Source organism: Cavia porcellus, unplaced genomic scaffold (genome assembly GCF_034190915.1).
Source record: "Cavia porcellus strain 051 isolate PalLab524CR breed Dunkin Hartley unplaced genomic scaffold, mCavPor4.1 scaffold_26, whole genome shotgun sequence".
NCBI classification, from domain to species: Eukaryota; Metazoa; Chordata; class Mammalia; order Rodentia; family Caviidae; genus Cavia; species Cavia porcellus.
Window position 1 is genome coordinate 13,106,692 of NW_026947509.1, and position 23,531 is coordinate 13,130,222.

A 23,531-nucleotide genomic window follows, 5' to 3' on the forward strand; every position below is an offset into this window, starting at 1 on the left:
GGGCATAGCTAATTTTTCTGTTGCTGTGCATCCGTTGAGCTTGTACGGCTAGTTTTCAGACATGACTGGTTTGGTCTTTTTCTTTTTCTTATTATATTTTTGTTGTTGTTGTTTCGAGTGCTGAGAAAAAAACCCAGGACCTCCCACACAGGATGCAAAGTACTCTACTGAGCTACACTGCCAGCCCAGCCTGGGCCTTGAAATAATCTGTACAGTTAAAATACAATGGTGAAATAGACAACATGTAAGTGAAATAAGCTAATAATAACTGGGAAAGGCTAAAATATACTTCCTACAGGCTCTGCACTTCTATTTATGTCATCAAGGGCAATGGAGATGAAGTTGAGAAGGAGAGAGAGACAGACAGTGATGCACTTTCAAAACAGACAGGATAGATGGCACCCATTGGGTTTCCAAGCGACAGGTAAAAACTGCCACCGTATTTACTCGATCAAGGAACATTAAGTTTTATAAATTGGGGTTTTAAAACTGAAATTTAGACAGGTCCTATGAGAATGCTCAGGACATTAGACTATTTCTCTGTGTTCCAACCAGAATGGGGTCCCCCGTGCCTGTTAGTGGCCAGGCCAGGCTGGGGGCTCCTGCAGCAGGTTTTTTTGTTGTTGTTTTTTGTTTTTTACTTCTTCAATTCTTCAACTTTTCCCTCCCTGACCAGATTTCAGCTTGTGTAGATCGTTGGATTCTCATTGGAGTGTTTTGTGGGGGGAGTGTCAGGAGGGATGGAACTACCATCACCGATTCAGCGCTTTCAGGAAACTGTAATTCCAGCCTTGAAGGGACGGATTTAAAACTCTTGCCACAGCGCTCTGGAAGGGTCCGAAGGCAAGCCGCGGACGCGAGTGGGTGTCCCGACGCGCGGAGACGACCCGGTCTTCAAGGACAGCTTCCTGGCGCGCCCCGGGAAAGCCGGCAATGCCACGCGGCTATCGGGGCCGCCGAGGGGGCTCTCACCGGGTCCGGGCGGCCCTTGCGCGGCGCGGGGGCGGCGCCGCTTCCGTTCGTGCCCCGCGGCGGCGCGGGCTCTAGGTCCCGGCCTAGGGGCCCGCGGAGCCACCGGGCGGCGGCCGCGTCTCGCTCATTAGAGGGCGCTCTAGGGCGGCCTCGCCAAGCCCGGCCCGCCGCTTCCTCTGCCGCCCCTCCCGCCAGCCCGCCCGCGAGCGCTACCGGCCCCGGGGACCGCGTCTCCCAGCGCCTGGGCCGGGCCCAGCCGCTAGCCATGCATTCTTCCAGCGCCGCCGGCCCGCCCCGGGCCGCCCCCAGCCCGAGGTAACCCCGGCCGGCTCGGCGCGGCTCGGCGCGGCTCGGTTAAGCTCGGCACGGCTCGCCTCCGCTCGGCTCGGCCCGGCTTGGCCCGGCTCGGCCCTGCTGGCGGACGCAGGCCCGGGCGCGGCGCGGCCTGGGGGCGGGGCGGCTGTCGGCCCGGCGCGTGGCCGGAGGAACGAGGGCGCGGTAGGCCCCGGGGAGGAGGCGGGGGCGCGGGGCGTCCGCCCGCCTCCCCGGGACCCGCCCCGGTGACAGGTCTGGCCTCTGAGCGCCGCCGTCCCTGTGTCTGCAGGCAGCTGCGAGGGGAGTAGGCGCCGCCGCCGGCCGGCCGCCCGCGCCGTGAGGTGAGGTGACCCCGCCGAGCGCCTGCCCGCGGAACCACTATCCCCGCCGCTCCCGCCGCTTCCATCCCTCGGCCGCGCGGCGGCCGGCGCCCCTCGTCCCGGCGACCCTTGGCCCCGCTCGCGCCCCTCCCCCGCTGCTCCGCGCTGTCTCCGGGGCGCCGCTTTCTTCCTCTCCCCGCATCCCCTCTTCCCTGACCCCGCTTTTAGAACCAAACCCTCGTGGCCCCGAAGGAGCGTCTCGCCTTGCTGGGGCGAGAGACCTTTCTTTAAAAGCGTGAACGATGTGCCAGGACGGTGGGGACCGCATCGATAGGTCCCTGTCTCCGTCGTTTTCCTCCCGTCCCTTGTGTCCTCCGTTTGGGGACAGGGTGTCCAAAGCAAGCGGGTCCTTTTTCTATGCTGAAAAGCGCGGGGTCGCGTTGGGCACGGTGCTGTCCTCACCGGATAGATGGTGACCCGCGCGCCCTCAGCGCACTGCTCCCTTGACCTTGCGCGGTGCTTGCCGCTCGCTCCTTGTCCCCCTAAGGAATCTGCCGGGATCACCGGTCACCACTGCACTCAGCCAGCTTGGACATCCTCGCTTTTCTTTTCTGTGTGTGCTGCAGTTGTTCCTGGGTTGGTGACTGTTGATCTAGATGTGTTTCATCCATTTTCCTTTGTAAACGCGTTGTCCTTTCACCTCCCATTCAGACGGGACCCACTGCGGTGTAAGTGAGAATGGCTGTGACTTGGGAAGAAGTGCCACGGCTGGGCTGGATCCTGGTGAAAGCCCTGCTGAGATTCGCCTTCATGGTTGCCAACAACCTGGTCGCTATTCCATCCTACGTCTGCTATGTAATTCTGCTGCAGCCCCTTCGTTTGCTGGACAGTAAGCGGTTCTGGTGTATCGAAGGAATCATGTACAAATGGCTTTTGGGGATGGTGGCTTCTTGGGGATGGCATGCTGGATACACAGGTAAGTGCAGGAGCACTTTTGTTTAATGCATGTGAAAAAGAATTGTTACTCTTGAGTCAGGGAGCCATGATTGAATAGAGCTTCTGCTTTGAGTTGAAGATGCTTTTAATGCTTTCACTGTTGAAAGAAATAAATAGAAAGCAGTCTTGTTGGGTTTCCTGTCAGACTGTCACTGGGGAAACAGTGCTTTTATACGTATTATTTTGTAATTAAAAATTGATAAATTCCTTAAATATGGATTGGCATTTATTTACTAGACTTGGGCTGTAAAAGCTCTTAGGAATAGGAGTACATTAGAACTTGAAGGTGTATAAAGTGAGGATGTAAGGTGTTTAGTACACAAATACTGGGCATTTAGACAAATGACTAAGAGAGTTTAATAAGTTTTTTTCATTTAATAGTGTACAGCTAACATTATAAGCCAAGTCAAGAAAGGGTTCTCTGTTACATTGTTTGCTTTTTAGAATCTATATTTTATCTCACAAAACTATTAAATCTTAAAAAATTAAGTTACCTGTGTTAAGCTAATTTATCTCTTAAGTGTCTTTGCATTTCTGTTTCTGCTTTTAAATAGCATTTGAGGAGGAGGAATAACACTGTTCTGAACTGGACTTTTATGGAGCTAAATGAGAAGTCGTGTTTATTCTCTGCTTATAAACCTCGTTTACTTTGAGAACTTACCCTTCTCATGTGAAAATGCAGCATCCTTTATTACATTCACTGGGGCTTTTTTTTCTTTAAGAACTGGGATAATGAAGAAAACCCCGAGATTCCTATCCCTGTCAGATGCGGAGGCTTTTATCATGGAGATGTTTAGCCTGCAGGCAGCAGGTTGCCTGCTGCAGATTCTAGGCTCAGTTGTCCAGTCTGCAGTTCATAGCTTGGAAGAGCGACTGGCACACATGATAAGGGTCCGGCAGCGTGGCAGTTCTCCATTTTAAATCCTGTCTTTCTCTCTCTGCCCAGGCTGCACCTGCAGGTTTTATGTGTGCCCAGGAGAAAGGACTGACAGTACACAGCCTTTCTGGAGCCTGACCGGTTGTGGCTCTGTCAGGATGCTCTGAGCTGCCTTTTCTGTTATGCCATTGATTACACTCTACAAGCACAGGAGCTCCTGGGATAGTGTGTGCCGCCTTGCTTCTTGTCCTGAGTCTTGTAGAGATTGCAGTGCTCTTGGATAGATACCCTAGGGGAGCTCCTAGTTCTTCTTCAGGACCTGGTAGTAGAAGCAGTAGTAGTAGAGGAAAGAAAGTTGTAGTGAGTGATGCTGAATTTTGTTATCTGAATCACAATATTGCCTTGGCGTGGCTTTGCTTAATATGTCTTGAGCTTTTCCAAATGTGCTGTGTGATACTAGTGGCTTTATTTGTGAAGTTTGCTTGTTTAAAATGAGCTCATAGGCTTTAGGGATAGATTTTAGAAATTTGTTCCACTTAAACACAATGAAAATACCGAAATGTCTGTTCGTGTGTATATAAAATATTTGCGTCCGCATGATAGGAAGATGAAAAAAATGAATTTGCCATTGACCTTGAAATTGTAAGGACTACAGTGCTGGTGCTTGAAGTTAGCTGTCCTATGGCTATCGTGTGGCTGCAGTGTATGTTTAAACATATTTTCTTTTTTTTTTTTGTCTTTTTATCGGTACCAGGGATCGAACTTATGATTGCCTGCTTGCAAGGGAGGCGCTTATGCCGCTAAGCTAAATCCCCAGCCCCTTAAACGTATTTTCTTGAGGTAGCTCTTTGTTGGGGTAGTATGTGTATTTTAAGTGGTTTTCCCATAGATAGAACACTTGACTTCAGAGGTTATGGTCATATAGTGTGATCACAGCAGAATACAGGAGGCCAAACAAATGGAATGGAGTTTGTTGAAAGCCACAACTGGATTTAAAGCAGCAGACCTCAGTAGGAATGGATGAGAAGGTATACCCAAAAATCTTGGGCCAGATCAGCCTTTCTTTGGATTATGTGTTTCATTTCTTCCCTTTGGGTCAAGAGGACCATGTTCTTGCCACCTCCCCACCCCTTTCTTATTCCAGAGTGTCACAGATAGAAAATTGAACTTTGCTAAAAGATCTAGCATGATCATGCTTTACAGTACAAATTGCCAAAACTTTGTTGAGAAGCACTTCTGAAAAGACTTAAAGCTGAACTTGAATATGGGTATAGAAGACTAATTGTGATGTGCAGTATAGGACAAGTCAGGCACTCAGATCTGCTGCTGGGGATTGGTGACATGTGGCTAGCTGCATGTGACTGTGTACATTTAAATGAATTTAAATGTGAAATGGAAATTCAGCTCAATCATACCAGCCACATTCAAAAGCTCAGTACCAGGTGGTTTAGTGACCACTGGATTAGTGCAGCTGGAGAGCACTTTCATCATCATAGAGTTCTGCTGGACAAAGCTAATAAGTAGTAATTTGGGCTTTCTCCATTTTCTTAAGAAAATTGCATTTTATTTTTGTAAAAGGAACATTTTTTTCCTAGTTTTAAACAGATTTCCACACCAGATGTGTATGTGTAGTTCAGTGGTAGAGCACTTTCTTAGCATGCACAAACCCTGCATTTAATTCATAGCACCTCATCTGACTGGATTTTTTGTTTTGAGGATGCAAGATTTATTAAAGTTTGTGAAATTACCTTTTAATAGATACCACAAAAATCAGTGCTTTAGCTTTGTGTGGTGGGCTATAATCCCAATTCTGCAGGAGACAGGCGATCACAAGTTCAAGGCCACCATGGGCAACTTAGTAGAATCTTTGCTCAAAAAAGAAAAAGGAGGAAGTGGGTTGGAGATACCGCTCAGTGATTCCAGAGTTCAGTCTCCAGGACTGGGAAAACAAAGAGTCCTTTAAAAGTAGACATGGTTTTTGGATGTAGACCCTCAGTGAACATTCTTGTGTTTCATGTGCATCCTCAGAGCTGGAGAATTACCCAAGGACGCTGCAGAGGGAAGAGGGATGTTCTCCTTTTTCTGCCTGTTTCTGACTTCTTTTCAAGATATGTTTCCTGAAAGTACTCTGAGGACAGTGGCTTTCACTGGCTCCTTGTATTTAAGGTAGCGCTGTGATGGTGACTTCTCTCTCAGTGGGAAGTGCCGTCTGGACAGCTCCTGTCAAGGATGAGTTTTAGACTGCCTTTGTCCTGATGTCTTAAAAGGGCAAAGCAGGAGAGAGAGCAGGTTAACTAATGATTCACTTATGCCTGCTTTGTTTAGATCTAGGGTACTTCCAGAGAGATTTTTAGACAACAGCCCTTTACTTTAAATATTTATTTTGATTTTCACTTATTTTAATGAAGTCATATCATCCAAACATATTTAATTAGCTTCTGTACCTGTAATCGTTTAGGGTATTCTTTGTAAGTGGAAGCTCTAGACCTTCCATATAGAGTCTGAGGTCCCAAGTTGGCTGGCGGGCAGTCGGGGTGCCTGAGGACTTGCTGCCCAGCTGTTTTGCTCAGCAAATGCTTTTTTCTTAGATAATTTACTTGGGGTGGCTTTAGGGAAAGCTGATGCAGATCAGGTTTAGCTTGCTCCTACTCTTGGCTACCGTGGCTCTATGTTCATTTTTGTCAGTTATTTTACTATTTGGTAGTGGTCTGCTCCCCGCCCCCGTTGGGATGCAGATTTATTGTATAAGAAAAATGTTTAGGAATTAAATGTGACCTTGAAATTGTGTGTGTGTGTGTGTGGGGGGGGTTGGGGCTTGAACCCAAGGTCTTGTGCATGCTAGGCAGTATTTTGCCACTGAGCTACATACCTAGCCCCTGACCTTGAAATTTTAGAGGAAGTTTCAGAAATGTATATTCTGGAGCAGTATTTTAATTTTTGAGTCATAGCACCAGTTTAGTATGTCAAGATGAACATTTCTAAAGAGTGAAATTGCCTGGAGCTTGGTGGTCTGTGCCTGTAATTCACCTTACTCAGAAGGCTGAGGCAGGAGGATCTGGAGTTCAAGCTAGCCTGAGCAATACAGAAGAAGACTTCATTTCAAAAAAGAAAAAAATTGAATAGAATTAAATGAAAAAGATTAGAAATGTGTGTAACTGTGTTGAGTGGTGCTACACAGAGTGCTGTCAGCGTTTGAAAGACATTATTGTAGTAGAAAGGGCCCTGCAGCTTGGGAGAACTGAGGGCCAGCAGAGTCCATCAGTCTTTATCTGTAGTGGGGGTGAGATGTTTACCTACTCCGTGCTGCTGGGTCTTCTTTCTAACCCTTGATCTAACTTGTTGGCTGGTGCTCACAGAGTGCTTAAAAATTTGTGTTTGTTTGTTTTTTGGTGGCTCGATTGACCCCAAGCCCCACTTACAGAAGTGCTTTACCACTGAACTACACTCCCTGCCCGAGTGTCTCTATGTTGAATGATCCTTTCTTTCCTGATTCTAAGCTGGTGACCTTCCGATAAAGTCAGCCTGTAAATGTAAATGATGAGCCCTGAACCAAATAATATGAAATACATACTTGTTAGTTAACTGGCCCTTTTACCGAACTTGTATTGTGTTTGGAGCCACCTGGCAGAGGTTCCGAGATGTACAGGTGTCATTGCTGACTGTGAGGAGCTCACAGTGCTGTGGCAGGGAGACTGCGAAGCCAGGCTGGTACACGGAGTGCTGCTTTCACAGAGCCACCCCACGGGGTGCAGAGGTCCTGATCTGGGGTCCCAGGAGGTGCAGCAGAGGAGGAAAACAGAACTTAGGGAAGGGAGCTTATTGTACTTTTTAAAATCCCATTAGGGATGCATTTTTCTGTGATGTCTTATCTACCATCACTAATTTTAAGAATTAAGAGTAAATAACTCATTTGAAATTTGTATCTTTGTGGTAATATTAATTATCAGTTACTGAAATATAAGCCAAGCTGTGTTCAGTAATGCTGTCCATTAATGAATCTATGATCTCACTTTGTCACTTTGCTAGCCACTTATGCTCACAATTTTATCAGTTTCCTACTATTATCTCTTCTCCTTTTGTTATTGATGTTGAAATTGAAAGAGGTTTCACAGTTACTTCCTCTCAAGCATTAACTGATGTTTCTGTGAGTTTATTTTTCTATTTAAAGAGCCAATATTGATCTTTAGATAATGTTCCTAGAATGTTTGTTTTACTACCCCATATGCCCTTTTGTTTTGGATGCTTGAAATCTCTTTCTCAAGCTGCAGCTGTAATATCTGAAAGTAGTGTCACAACTGTGGATTTCTACAATCGGTTAACTGCTGCTTGCACGGCACACACCTGTAGTCCAGTGCTTGAGATGGTGAGGCAGAGTCGTGTGTTTGAGGTCAGCCTGGACACAGCAAGTTCAAGCCCAGTGTGGAGTATGTACTGAGACCTGTGTCTGAAGGAAACAAAAATCGTTTCAGTGAAAGTATTTGTAGTACAGTACTGGAAGTTTCATAAAACTCATCTGCTTTATGTTTTTATAGATACGAAAATGTCCGGTCTTCTACTGTGAATTCTATTTTTCTTTGCTTTTTTTGTTAAATATTTAGGAAGCTTTGTGTTTTTGTCTTGTTAATTATATAATAGCCTTAGGTCTCTATTGATAGTAAATCTTCCATAACAAAGGTAATGTTCTTTTTAACTCTTTTGTCTTTCTCTTGTCCATTGCTCAGTTGTAGTCACCAGTAGTTACTCACAGTAGTGTGTGCATTTATGCTAGTGTGTGTGCTTATACTTCCACTTAATTGTGAGCTTTAAAGCCTGTTCATTGGCTCCCCAGCATTTCATCAAGGTAATCAGTAAGTTTGTCCATTCCTCTTGCTTATTCCCTTCCCCAGTATATGTTATTTGTATTTATACCTTGCTATGACCCTTATGTATATTTTGTTTCACCACCCTTGTATCCATCTGTTTTAATTCTGCAGTTAAATGTAGTAATACCGAGATACTTTTGTGAAATTTTCCCCAGTCAACCTTCTGGATTGGCTAAAGTCCATCCTATAGTACAGACTGAGTTTTCCTAATCCAGAAAACCCAAATCTGAAATACTCCAAAACTCAAACATTTTTAGGGGTGGACATGATACCGCAGGAGGAAATCTCCACACCTGACTCCATATGATGGTGGATCTTAGTCACAGTGTAGGAGCATGAAAAATACTGCATACAGTTACCTCCAGGGTATGAGTATAAGGTGTAGACGAACTTAAAAGAAACTTTATGAATTTTATGTCTGGACTTGGGTCTCATCTCCATGAAATCTTATTACCTACATGCACATATTGCAAAATTTCCCCTTAAAAAATCTGAGATTCACACGCTTGGAGTCTGAACTATTTTAGGTAAGGGCTGCTTAAACTCTGGTTTCTCAAGAAAAGATCATGGGAAAAAATGGTGATATTTTCCTGTAACGTTTTCAGAATTTCAGTTTTGTTGCTTGCACTTGAAGGATGGCTTAGCAGGTTATAAAATCTTTGGCCCATACTTTGTTTCCTGGCATAGCTGACAGCGTTGTGCACCTGTCTGCTAGTGTTGAATGTTACTGTGAAGATGTGTGAAGCCAGCTTGAATTTTTTTCATTAGTTACTTGATCTTTTGTGCCCATCTTTTGCCCAAGGATTTTGTCTTTATTTACTAATTTTACTCACACATGTTGGTGTTAAATGTTTAGTTGAATTTTTCCTGGTATGTGTATGTTCTTCCAATACATACTCGTCTTATTTTTATTTCAAGGCATTTTTCTTTAATTATGTTATTTTGATTCTCTGTTTTTGGAGACCTTAGTGACACAGAATCACTAAAAATGTATATACACTTTAGCAGTTTGCTATGCTAGTAAATGTCAGGACAGGAACGGCTACCACTGCAGCACCTCTTACAACTGCACAGGCAGGAGGTAATTTGTATTAATTTCATGATGTCTCAAAAAATTTAATATTAAAATATTTATACAAGTTTTTGTTTTCCTGAGGTATATGTTTTTGCAAACTTTTGTATATACATTGAGTCTTCATATATCTTTTATAGCAATTATTTCCCTTTTAATCTTTTTGTATACTTTCTCATTTCTTTAATGTCTCTTACTGTGTTTTCTGCAGCATCTTTGTTCCCTTTTCAGTTTCTTTTTCATTTCCCTATTTTGTTGACTTCTGCCAGCTTGTGCTTCTCCATTCCTGTTACCTAGACATTTTTCCTTTGAGCTGTTGGATTTCTACTCTGTGGTCTTTCTCAGTGTGGTGGTGATGTCACTGATTTTCTTAAATTCATGCGGGAATATTGTGTTACGGTTTTTACCTTCTTCTTTGTGGTATTGTTCTGGTTTGTGTCCTGTGGCAGAGGTAGTTGGTACCTTTTGGTTCTCATTTGGATAGTGCCATGCCAGTGACCTTTTTACACCTTAGAACTTAAAGGAACTGGGTTTTCCTGAGTTCTTTTTGGGAAATTTGGGACTAGTGTAACTTCTAGGTTTTTGCCCAAGAGATAATCTTTTTCACACAGGGCACCTGGATGTTTCTCTTTGTGGCCATGAGTCCTCCTCTTCAAGGCAGACCGAGTGTGGGAGGCCTTTTGTGCCAATGCTTGATGTCCTGCTGCTTGGCAGCTGTGACTAGAAGGACACAGCTCGTGTGCTAACCAGTCCCTTTCTTTGGGGTGGCAGGCTGGTCTGTTGCTTTCAGGGTTCTGCCATTGCTGGCCTCATCCCATGCCACCCTGTGTGTCAGGACTCTCCGGGCCATCCCAGTGTGGCCTCTGTCTGCTTTGTTTGATCTCTGTCCTGCTCTCAGATACTTGGAGTTTTCACATGTTTGTTTGTTCTCCTAGATTTACTAAAAAGGAATTTCTCTTTTCTTTTTTCCCTTCTTTTTCTCCTTGTTGCTTTTGTAACTTCCAAGGAAACTTACCTGTATAATGCCACCATGTTTGTACCAAGAAGTGCGACACAAGAGTCTTGTTCTTCTGTGCAGTTGTAGTCACGTAGCACTGTCTATCATTTTACTGTGCGCTGATCGATTGTTATAAAGTAGAGACCAGTTTTACTATCCAGTGAACTTCCTTTGACATTTGTGCCAAGACCAAGAAGAAAGTTCCAAAATGTGTGTTTTCTTCTCTGTTCCCAGTAGTTTGCAAGCTGTTTGATTCTTGGACTGCTTACCACTGCATATGGTAAGACAGCCAGTCTTTTTCTACTTGGCTTCAGTAAGAAAGTTTCATCAAAATGAGTGGAAGAAATGCATTACTTCTGTACTTCAGGGACAAACAGGAATGAAATGTGACACTAGAACTTTTTTCTAGGATCTGGTCTGTGGACAACTTTGAAAATTTTAAGGCTCACTAGTGTCCCCCAAACTTTGATAAAAGTTAGTAAAAATTGTTTTCTGTGTTTACCATTCCTAATCTAAAATTAGGCTTTGCTAAGTAATTGGCCTTTGTTTTAAGGATTTCTTTTCAGTTTGTAAACTAAAGGCTACAGTCAGCAGCGGATGTGTTTATTGCCTCAGCAGTATTTAAACTTTAAAAATATCAGTTGCCACCACTTCTAAATAATGGAGTTTCCATGAAAAAAGTCTGAACTTCCAGTTATTCCTGAGAGCTTAGCAGTTGGTCTGTGCCGAGCGCCACTCCTGTGGGCAGCAGCTTGCTGGAGTTGTGAAGTGGCCTCCACCTCTAGGTGGGCCCAGGTCTCCAGCTCCCCACCAGCTGCTTCTTCCTTCCCTGCCCTGCCCAGCTGCTTCAGTCATTCCCTGCGTGTACCTCAGAGACTGGAGGGATGAAAACCCGAGTTACAGTCACTGGTCTGTTTCTGTGGACATGTGAGAGGTGTTTTGCAGTTATACTCCTTAGTAGTGCCCAAAACGTAGAACTATTATTATAAGCTAGAAGTTTGTTGGTGACCTTAATTACTGATTTCAGGAAGCAGAGGCATTCATTGGGAACGGAAAAATTAAGTGCTGTTAACAAGAGGGTTTTGGTAGTTTTTATTTTAAAGAGAATAAAGCCAAGCAAAATAAAACAGAATAAAGCAAATCGAAACAAAACAGTTAAGTGACACAGGACATCAAAACAAGATAATAGAAAATCAACAGTGCTTACTATAATTATAATGCCTCTTGTTTTAAATAGCAAGAATTTTTTAAAGTTTCACTTACATGCCACTACATTGGGGAAGTGAGTGTTCTGCTGTTCATTCTTATTAATATAATTATGTAAAATCTAGATCATTTAAAATGTGTTATTTCTCTTTATTGTTTCATCATTTAATACATTAAGAACAAAGCCTGGTTGATTTGTTTCTTATTATAAATTATAGTATAGTTAACTAAAAATTCATAAAATTAGTTCTGCATTTCCACTTTTTAAGGTTTGGTATATATGCTAGATTTTGCTAGTAAAACACTTTCCCAAACTTCTAAACCTCATTAAATACTAGGAATCCATATGAATCATGTATATAATATGCATTTTGCATATGCTATTGGAAGTTTGCATTTGACACTTTAAGTGAGAAAATGTAGGTAAATACATCAGGATGTTTCTAAGTCTTCCAAAAGCAAAACTATGTTCAGTATAGCTTTAGTGTTAAGCATATTACATATATATATGTATATATATTTTAAATTTGGAATGTAATACATATCCTTAATAGCCACATTTTAAAGTGGATTTAACTCAGTGTATTTTAGTAGTTTTACATGGTTATACATCCATCACTACTAATTCCAGGACATTTCATCACCCTCAAAAGAAATTCCAAAGCTCTTAGCTCTCACTCTCCATTCCCCCCTCCTCTCACTCCCTGGCAACCACTAACTAGGTTTCATCTCTGTGGATTTTTCTGTTCTGGACCCTGATACAAATGTAATCAGATGACATGTGATCTTTTGTGTATGGATGTTTTCACTTAGCATAACGTTTCAGTGTTCACCCAGTTTATACCGTGTCAGTGTTTCTTCCCTTTGTATGGCTGAATAATATTCCACTACGTGGACATCCCACATGTTTTATATGTTCATTGGTTAATAAACACTGTTTTGGCTTTGGTTATTATAAATAATGCTACTGTGAACAGTCATGTACACATTTTGTATGAGCATATGTTTTCAATTCTCTTAGACGTAGGAGTCAGATTGCTGGGACGTTTGCTAATTCTATGTTTAACTTTTGAAAGGACTGCCAAGCTGTTTTCCGTAACAGCTGCACTATTGTGCACTCCTACCAGCAGTGTAGGAGTGTTTCAGATTCTCTACCTCATACATACAGTACTTTTTTTCTTTGGTAAAATTCTAGTCATCCAAATGTGTGTGAAATGATACCTGGCTGTGATTAGATTTGCTTTTCCTTAATGGCTAATGATCTTCCGTGTATCTACTAGCCATTTGTACATCTTGGAGAAATGGATTGGTTGTTTCTGTGGTTGAGTTGTGCTAAGCCTTGACTTGCTTGTCCCTGTACAGAAGTTCATGTTTTGGGGATTTGAGCCCAGGATGGCACTTAAGAGAGGCCCCAGTCAATTGGGGAAGCGCCGACTGAGGACTCTGGTAGTTCTCTCTGGAGGGTGGTTAGGAAAGCCTGATCTGCCCCACCCTCTGACTTCCTGTTTGGTGATGGATCAACTGGCGCATACCATTGCAATCCACACCAGGGTGACACAACTGAGGGGGAGAGGATTGCCTGCAGGTGCACCCTGCTGTTTGAACTTTAGCCTTTAAACTGTGAGCTCTACAAACCTCTTGTTTTCATGAGGTTTTTTTCTCTCTCAGGTGTCTGTTATAATAATGCAAAACTGGTTAATACAAATTATAAGAATTCTTTCTAAATTCTGTATGCTAAACCCTATTTTTTCATTGCTTGTGCTTTTAGTATCATAAATCACTGCCGAATCCAAGTTCGTGAAGTTTGTACCTATGTGATGAAGAGTTTGGCTTTTATATTTAATTCTGTGATCATTTTAAGTTAATTTTTCTGCATGGAGTGAAATGAGTCCAAACCTCATTCTTTTACTTGTGGATGTCCAGTTTGCCTAGTAGCGTCATTGGACAGAGACTAGTTAAAAAGACTAGGGGTGAGGGATTTCGCTCAGCAGCACAATGTCTGCTTGGCAAACGCAAGGTTCTGAGTTCAATTTCTGGTACCAAAAAAAAGACTAGTTTTTTCCACATCAAATCATTTTGCCATTACTGTTAAAACTCAGTTGACCACGTATGTATTTATTCCTGGACTCTTAATTCTTTTCCATTGATGTGTATATCTCTTCTTACATCCATACCAGATTGTCTTCATTAGTGTCACTTTTTAATAAATCTTGAGCGTTATATTTTTTGCTGTATTTTAATTCTTTAAAAATTCAAGATTCTTTTTGTTATCTAATATGACTTAATAACAAGACTAGCTCACTACTCAGAAATTTTAAACCATTTTTTATTTTAAAATGTTTACTGAGTTAGATTCGTGCTTTTCCGAGCTAATAGACATAGTTGGGTTAAATGAATTTTTCCTGTCTCCATACTGGGAAAATGTACGCTAGTTATGTATTTTAGTAGGCGTTGTCTGGAATTGTTATAAGGTATATGAATTGTATTAACCAGAAAAATAGGACCTCATTGGAGGTGTTTCTGGTTGTGTGACTGCTCAGTCAACTCTTTCTGACCACCCGTTGTCATAGTAAAGTTACTGATTTGTAAAATGTTGGGCTAGGGAGTGTGATTTCCTACCATAAGGATTTTTGTCATGGTTTTTATTCTGATGCATGATTGGGGGAATAGTCGAGTTTTGGTATGAACTATGTGTTTAAAATGTCCCAGTGGAAAGTTTCCAAAAAAAAAAAAAAAAAAAAGAAGAGATTGATGTACACATTTCATCTAATGTGGTGACTCCATTTGTCCAAGTAAACTGAGATCCTTGTAGAGAACAGAGCTAACTGGGAGTAAATTTATTTGGTAAAAAGGGATAGATTACATGGATAAGGAGCAGAGATACCGTTTGGAACCATCGACACAGGCTAGTTTATATGGGTAGGCTAGAGCTAGGCTGTGTTAGAGACAATGACTTTAAGCTGTTTTAAGCTTCAAATATTTATGTATATTTAAAATATTCAAATATCTATTTATAGATATATTTTCAACAAATAATATTACTAAATAAGTAATATATTAGGGATAACAATGTGTGGGACTCACTTTTTTTTTTTTTAGGTAGGGTCTTGCTACGTAGTTCAGGCTGGCCTGGGCTCACCATTTTGTGGTAGCTCAGGCTGGCCTCAAACTCATGGTGATCCTCCTGCCTCAGCCTCCCGAGCACTGGGATTAGAGGTGTGTGCCACCATGCTTGGCTAAACAATGTTTTTTGAGTTAGTGTGAGTTTGAATCCTGCCACCACCCCCCTCATGCTAGATGGCTAACTCTGAGCTGGTTGTTTAATTCCTCTGAGCTTCAGTCGAGTTGGCTGTGAAAATGGAGGGTGCCATATTTGTCTCTTGTGAAACCCGATGTTTACCTTAAGTGAACAGCTTTGTCTTTGGCATTCTATAAATAACTTTCATTCTTATTATTATTATAGTAACGCCTAGAAAAGCAGCTGTGCTCAACTTTTGTGGAAAGGCATATCTCAGTGAGTATAGTTGAATTTGAAGATACACAAACTTAGCTCCTCTTCATCTGAAGACATTTGTATGCCTGCTGGTGTTAGGCTCCAGTTCTGAAGTGTTTTACCTGTGAGGGGGGAGGAGAGAGCAGGGGCAGGTAATAAGCATGGTGTCACAATGGCACAGGTGCATGAGGGTGTGACCCAGGAGCTCAGGCTCCCAGGTGTTCACATTAGGGAGGAGCAGCTTCCTTGACATGAGCTAAAACTCCAAGGCTAAGGAGTTGCCCAGGTGAAGCCAGCAGGAGGACGTCATGTACAAAGGCGGGAGAGGGTTTGTTGTGTCTGAGGACAAAAGGAAGAGAAAGTTGGCTGCAGGGTGGGTCCATGAGGAATGAGGAGCAGGGCCGTGTCTGTGTGTGTTAATGGGTTTGGAGTTTATTTAGGAAGAAACGGAAAGAATTCTATGCAAGAGAATGATGAAATCAGATTCTTCCTTGTAATTCTATACTGCGCTGGGTTTGTGGGAATGGATTAGAGAGAAGAAAGAGTGTTTGTGTGCATGTGCATGGCCCCTGGAAGATTCTCGCCTGTTCAGGTGAAGGTGATAGTTGACTGGTTTTGCAGTAATGACAGTGGAGATGGAAATAAGTGAGGTAATTGGAGAGTTTTATAGGCAGGAAAATTATCAGACTTGCTGAGGGATCGGATATGGAGGATGCAGTAATGGGAGAAGTGACAGGGATGCCCCTGAGGTTTCTGGTGGGAGATCTGTGTGGGTGGGGAAATTCAGAGAAGGAGCAGTGAATGGGAGAAAAGGTTTACAAACTCTGTCATTGGGTGGAAGAGAAACAAACATCCAAGTGGAACTCAGAAACTGTTGGAGAGAGAAATGGGGAAATTTCAGGATATTTAAAGCAGTGAAGATGGGCGGGGGATGGCCTCAGGATATCATGAATACTGAGTGAGAGAGCCCAGGGTTGACCCAGAGAGCAGCAGCATTTGGAACTCAGGCTCGGAGGAGCAGCTGGAAAGAAAGGGATGCTTGTCCTGAGAGGGCAGTGCCACACCTGTGTGCAAGGGGAGGGCTGCAGAACCTGTGGGGACTCAGTGCCCTCCACACATTTGGCAGGAGCAGCCTCCTTGAGGTGAAGACTTGGACTTGAGGTTGGAAGTGGGTGATGAGTGGGCAGGGATGGAGTGGAAACAGGATGGCCCACTGCACAAGTCCGGCAATGGAGACATGGTGGCGGAGTTGCAGGAGGGGTATAGGATCAAGGGAAGTCTCTCAAACATTGTATTTTTAAGATGGAAAAGTCTAAAGCCTGACATCTTAGGGTGGTATCTGGGGAACCGAGATCACTTCCTTGCACAGCCGATGTGTCCGGGAAACTATTCTTGGTGAGACTTGAATGAGAAAGTCTGACGGTGCTGTGTGCTTGGAATGCTGGCTCTGGTGGCAGAGACGGGCAGAGAGGTCCAGAAGCTCCGGGACCTCCTGCTCTGGTCCCAGCTCTGCTCAGTAGTGAAGCCGCTCTCCCACAACCCCTGCACTTGTTCGTTTACACTCTTCTCCTAAAACCTGTTCTCATTGTCTGACAACTTCCTCCTGCCTATCTGGCCCCGCAGCACTCTTCCCACTGCTCCAGTTCACACTGGCTCCTTTCTCTGGCCCCTCCTGTCCTGAGCTGTTTAACCATTGGGCTGAGATTTTCCGCAGCGCTGGGCATCATCCCCAGGGCCAGGAGTCCACACAGAGGATTAAGAGCCATCTGTGGATGAACACATGATGCGTCTTGTAAATCAGAGCTAATATTTTCCTAGTACGTGCAGCTTCTGTTTTGGTTAATAAGAAATCCTTTAAAAGCCTTGTAGACTTGACTTGCTTTCACTTGCCGCAAGATGAACTACTCCATAGGGATCTGCCACTTTTTTTTTTTGGCCTTAAAAAGAATGCTTGTACTTGAAAAGGTTAGGAGTCACTGCCCTACACTATATGACCTTTGGAGTTCCGCTTCATGTTCTTCACCATTTTACCTTTGCTGTTCTTGACTCTTGTCGGTTGCTTAAGGGCAGGAGTTGTGGTTCTTTCTTCTTACAATGCTTTGCTGGAGAGATTGGCAAACTGCAGTGCTTGGGCTCTATCCAGCTCACTTCCGGTGTTGTCTGTCCCCTCCAGCTAAGAAGGGTTTATACAGCTGAGCGGTTGCAGGCAGTCTGCTGATATGAAAACACTAATTTCAGACTCCAGTTAAGCAAGATCATATCTATTCCAGGGATTTCATTTTTTCTTATTAGTAGATCTGTGTTACAAAAGAGTTATAGTCAATTATTTTTATTTGTTTCATCAATAAAAATCTTGTAAAAATCTTGTAGAAAATGTTTAATAATACCTACAGTTTCTTTTTTAGTTAGTTTCTCATTTCTCTGAAGAGTTATCTTGAAAAAATAAAGCCTGTTTACTCCCAAGCAAGTAACTCTGATGCGAATGAACAGTAGATAGCTGGTCATGCTTCTGGTGAGAAGAGAAGCTGGGCGGGATGCCTGGTGTGCCAGGACTTTCAGCAGTGCTGTTGCATGGCTTCTGGTCTGGTGACAAAGCAGGCCTGAGAGGAGCCCCGATAGAGCACAGGGGCCTGGTGGACATTGGGTTCTACGCTGCGTGTGGGCAGTGAGCTAGCAAGAAGGACATCCGCAGGCAGAGCATGTCCACGACCACGGTGGGGCCTCTGAGCGCCTTATACCTCAAAAGCACAGCCGTGCACTTGTAGCAGGGTGGCTGGGAGTCTCCTTCAGTGAGCACAGTCTGCGCTCTGGTTTCTAGGAGGGAGGGATTTGGATTTAGTCAGTTTTGCATCCTTGTTGAGAGACTTACCTCATGTGAGACCTTGTCTGATGCTTAGCTCTAAGACTGACGCTGGTTTGAATGTCCTTTAGGAATCTTGCACTGTGGAGAGACTATGAGCGAAAGCACTTCCCACTGGGGAAGTTGTGCTAGTCCGTAGTACAGTTAGCATTTTCTCATTTGATCATCATCTTAGTACTTTTCTTTTCTTCCCTTCCCAGAGTTCACCTTTAGGGAGTGGGGCCAGCCCTCATCCCGAGCCCGCCTTCACCCCAGCTGTGAATTTCTTTGCTTGAGGTCTCCTGGGCATTTGGCTGCTGCGAATGCTTGTGTTCTGCTTTCTGCCCTATGGTTTTAATGGGTTTGCCCCACTGTCTCACGCAGCCTGAGGGAGAATCTCCGTGCTCGTGCTCGTGAAAACTTTGTGAGCAGTTTTCTTCCCTAGGTCAATTTTTAGCATTTCTTTCTGCCTTGATTTGGTGGTTACTGTGCCACGTGTTTCCTTTTTATCGCTCTCCCCTAATTTATTCACCCCTAATTTGGCTATCCAAGGATAGTGTCCCATGTTTCTTGCTTCATCTTGATAATTGTGTCTCCTTCTGTCTTTGGTTTTCCAGATTAGTAAAAATACTGATGGCATTCTTTAAAATGAAGTGTAGCTGGAATGGTGATGCATGCCTGTAATCCCATACTCTGGGAGGCTGAGGCAGGAGGGTTGTAAATTCAAGCCCAGCCTAGCCAACTTGGTAAGAACTGTCTAAAAAAAATTAAAACATTTGGAGGTGTAACTCAGTGTAATAGCCCTGAGCTCAATCCCTGCTATCCCCTGGCAAAAAAAAAAAAAAAAAAAATTAACACACACTCGGGTCTTCATTCCTTCCCTCATAGTGTTAATTTTTTTGATCTGCTGGATTTTGGTTGTCATAATATTGAGGATTCTGGTGCTCTAAGAGGCTTGCTCCCCAAAACTGGCTCTTTAGCCTTACATTTCTTTCCTTTTGTTCTTCCTGCTGCAGGGTAGAATGTTCCTCCTACCAAGAGCCGGTCCCTCTGTGTGGATTCTCTTCCTTCCTGCTTACTCAGAAACCCTGTTTCTTTCCTCTTTAACTTTAAAAAATACCCTCGAGTTTCTGATGATAGTCAGGTGTTGTTTAATGATGGAGATGTTTTCTGAGACATTTGACTGTGGGAAGTTTCGTCCTTGGGCAGGCTTCACAGAGCGCTCTACTTACCCAACCCAGCTCATACAGCTACGCCGAGTGCCAGAGCCCCCGGGGTTCATGTGGCCCAGTGCTGGCGCAGCTTTGCACGCAGCACACAGCTGGCCTCTTCGAGAGTCAGGGTATGTAATGGTCTGAGTCTCTGTCCCCACCTGCCCTATCCAGCTCAAAACAGGAGCTGAGGAGTTGTCTCCCCCTTAGTGTGGCACCCTTTTTGAAACACAGTCCCTGCTTCCTCCTGCTGTGACAGAAGCCTGCTTCCCCACTGACGCCAGCATGGTGACTTGGAAGGAACTTTTTATCCCCTGGCCTAAACTCAGGCATCTGGCCTGAAAGCGGTGCCATAGCTGCCTTTGTATTCACAGGTGCCGCCTCATTTCTGCTCAGAACTCCTCTCCCCCACGTGTTCCCCACGCCGTTGGTGTCTTGGCACTTCGTGTTCCAACTCACAAGAATTTCTTCTTTCCTAGCCCTGAAGGTACATATTTTCATGGGTGTTTTATTCCCACTAAGTGAGCAAACTCCTTGAGGACAAGGATCATATTACCTTATTAAAAAGTTGGCTTAGCAAGATGTGGTGGCACACAACACAGTACTGTGGGAGGCTGAGGCAGGGGCATCCCAAATTCAAGCCCAGCCTGGGCAATTTAGGAAGACTGTGTCATTAGAGAGAGAGAGAGAGAGAGAGGGAGGGAGGAAGGAAGAAAGAAAGGAAGGAGAGAAGGGCAGACTAGGGAGGTAGCTCAGTGTGAAGGTCTTGCGTTCAACCCTTAGTATCAAAGATAAAAACAAAAGTTGGCTAAAGGTGTGTATGAAAGGAATGTGTACTGAAAGAATTAAATTCTTTTTTTTTGGGGGTGGGGTGGGGTGTTTGTTTTATTTTATTTTGTTTTTTGAGGCAGGGTCTTGCTTTATAGTTCAGCCTATCCTTGAACTCACTATGTACAGCCCAGGCTGGCCTAGAATTTGAGGCAATCCTGCCTCAGCTGCCTGAGGGCTGGGATTATAGTATGCACCTCTACACCTAGCAAGAATTAAATTCCTGATGTGTGGTGAGGTGCTGGCATGACGGGGGGCACATGAGAGCTGAAAATGATGGGGACTGTGAATTCAGCCTTACGCCTACCCCAGGGCACACAGCTGTGGCTGGAAAGGCAGACGAGTTGCACGCACTGTCTGAAATGCTTGTGTGTGGGTTTTTTCTTATTTCCTCCATTCATTCTCTCTCTCTCTCTCTTTCTTTCTCTAATTTTAAAGAGATTAAAAGAAAAAAATAAAAACGAAATAGGATTTCAAAACAAGATGATAAGAAATTAATGATTATTATATTGCATATTGTGATCTTCTAAATATTTGCTCTGATTACAAGATACAGGCATGCAAAATGGATTACACAATATAAGCACTCACAATTTCCTTTCATGAACCAGAGAATTAATAGTACAATTGTTTTAGCAATCTTGTGTGTGTGTATATATGTATATATGTATATATGTATATATATATATGTATTTTTCCCTTCCTTCTTTGCTCTTTTTCCCCATCCCAGTTATTCTTTCCTTTTGAGCAGTTTCTTTCCCTTTCATAATATTTGTTGTACCTTTTGGATCTTATTTACTCTTTCAGTTTCTTATACGAGGGAGACAGTATGATGTTTGCACATGCGAGTCTGATTTATTTCATTTATGAGTATGGTTTCTAGTTGCATCATTGACCAATAAAAGCTTTGAATTTATTTTTCTTTATAGCTGAGTAGTACTCCAATGTATAGAAATACCACAATCTTTTTTATCCATTCCTCAGTTGACAGGCATTTGGGTTATTTCCAATATTTAGTTATTAAAACTGTGCTACAAATTCTCAATAAAATACTAGTAAACAATTCAGCAAATCATCAAGATTATAAACCGTGACCCATAGTCTTTACCTCAATCTGATAAAAAGCCATCCACGACAAACCAACAGCCAACATCATACTACTAAATGGACAAAAACTGAAAGGTTTCAACCTAAAATCAGGTACAAAGAAACAAGGATGCCCATTATCACCACTCCTGTTCAGTATAATTCTGGAAATGTTAGCCAGAGCAATTAGAGAAAAATAAAAGGAATAAAGATAGGAAAGGGAGAAGTTAAATTTTCATTATTTGCAGATGATATGGTACTCTACGTAGAATATGCCAAAAGCTTCACTGAAAGACTTCTAGATTTAATAACCAAATTCAGCAGCACAACTGGATACAAACTCAGCACTCAAAAATCAGTAGGATTCCTGTACACAAACAATAAAGTCACTGAGAGAAAAATTAGAGAAACTGTATTCTACACAGTAGCATCCAAGAAAACAAAATACTTAGAAATCAATCTAACAAAGGAAGTAAAACAGATTTGTACATTGAAAATTACAGTATTCTGAAAAGGAAGTTGAGAATTCAGAAAATGGAAAGATATTCCTTGTTCATGGATAGGAAGAACATTGTGAAAATGGCCATACTCCAAACTGTTCTATAGATTTAATACAATCCCAATCAAAATACCATTAGCATACTTCACAGATCTAGAAAAAACACTCCTAAAATTCATCTGGCATCAGAAGAGACCTAGAGTAGCAAAAGCAATCCTGGCTAACAAAGGCACGGTAGGGGGCATCACACCTTGACTTAACAAACTGCCAACAAGAAAAATGATTTTTAACAAAAGTGTAAAATAAGTTGAATGGAAAAATAACTGTTTTTCTTTTTTTCAGCAGAATGCTGCCATAATGTGAATCTGAATTCAAACCTTATACCTTATGGAACAATTAATTCAAAACCCTAATACTACAAAGCTGGTGTCATAAAATTAGTATGGTACTGGCAAAAAAGCAGGCCTGAGGATCAGTGGAACCGAATAGAAGATGTATATACAGCTACAGACACACTCAGCCAACTTATCTTTGACAAAGGAACCAAGTATGTTCACCAGAAGAAAGACAGCCTCTTTAATAAATGATGCTGTAAAAATTGGTTTTCCACATGTTGAAGACAAAACTGGAGCTGTGTCTGTCACCATACACTAAACTAAAGGCATACACTACAGAAGGGAACTTAAGGTTTTACATCTCAATCCAAGCAAAGTAAACTCGAGGCAGGCAGGCTCCTTTGGGGGAGAGGTAATTAGGTAGTGAGTGTAAGAGATTAAACATTGACGAAAGACTATAGTCCATTTAGTGATATATCCAGTAATTACTTTGGTTTGGAGGAAAAGAGTGTTGTCTGGCCTCTTGGAACATACTTGCGGACCCTTGCTCTGAGGTAAATACTCAGCAGTGGGGTTAACTTTGGAGAGGAGGTGAACATTGTTTTTAGAGTTGTTGTACCAGTTTGTACTCCATCACCAGCGTTCTAATTGTTTTCCATCCTTGTTAGACCTTAGTATTGTTAGACCTATAGTATTTAAACATTGTAGTCACTTTAGTAAGTGCATATAGTAACTCACCAAGGTTTTGCTTTTTGTTTTTCTGGTGTCTAATGATGGTGAACATCTTTTCATATATATGTAGTCATTTCTGTCTGCATGCAGTATCCTTCTTGGTGATGTCTAAATCTTTTGTTCATTTTAATTGATTGGTTTATTGTCTTAATGCTAAGTTTTAAGAATTTTTTATATGTTATTAGGTACAAATTCCTTGTAAGCTATGTGGTTGCATTTATTTTCTTCTATTGTATTCTCTTACTAGTGTCATTTCCTGAACAAAACGTTTAAATTTTAATTATGTTCAGTTTATTTTGTGGGTTTTATTTTGTAATACCTAAAAACTTTTTGCAAAAATCCAGGTCATGGGAATTTTTCTCCTGTGTTTTCTTCAAGAAATTTTAGACTTTGGCATTTTAACATGTGATCGATTTCGAATTAATTGTTCCATAAGGTATGAGGTTTGAATTCAGATTTTGGTAGCATTCTACTGAAAAAAAAAAAAAACAGTTATTTTTCCATTCAACAATAAGTTGCACTTTTGTTAAAAATAGTTTTTCTTGTTGGCATTTTGATAAGGGATTGTGTTTTCTGATCTTTATTATTTTCTTCTATTTATTTTTGATTTTATTCTGTTTTTAAAAAATTTCTCAAGGAAAGATATGAGGATATTTCATCACTTTCTTTTCTAATAAATGTACATGGTATTAAAAATAAAATATAATTTTCCTATGTGTTGAGCATGATGGTTCATATTTGTAACCCCAGCTACTCTAGAGGCTGAGGCAGGAAGCTTATAAGTTTGAGGCTGGTATGGGCAACTCAGTGAGATTGTCCCGAAAATAAAAAGGGCTGGAAAAGTAGCTCAGCCCTCTCTTTGTTCAGTCCCCGCTACTCCTGTCCCCAGCA

At 42.5% G+C, this 23,531-nt stretch overlaps 1 protein-coding gene across 5 annotated transcripts in view; it reads left to right on the forward strand.

The window, feature by feature from the left end:
* Positions 1 to 1,148: 1,148 nt before the first annotated feature.
* The window catches only part of Lpgat1 (lysophosphatidylglycerol acyltransferase 1), a 73,998-nt gene continuing 51,615 nt past the window's right edge, over positions 1,149 to 23,531 (forward strand). For 2 of the 5 annotated variants that reach the window (XM_063236746.1, XM_063236745.1), the window contains exons 1-2: positions 1,149 to 1,287; positions 2,319 to 2,583. In XM_063236746.1, the coding sequence (XP_063092816.1) occupies positions 2,534 to 2,583 (50 nt within the window). In that variant the 5' untranslated portion in view covers positions 1,149 to 1,287; positions 2,319 to 2,533. Of the gene's footprint in view, positions 1,288 to 1,486; positions 1,629 to 2,318; positions 2,584 to 23,531 lie in introns of those variants that run through there. The other 3 variants (XM_003474222.4, XM_013157561.3, XM_063236744.1) reach the window with 2 other exon arrangements.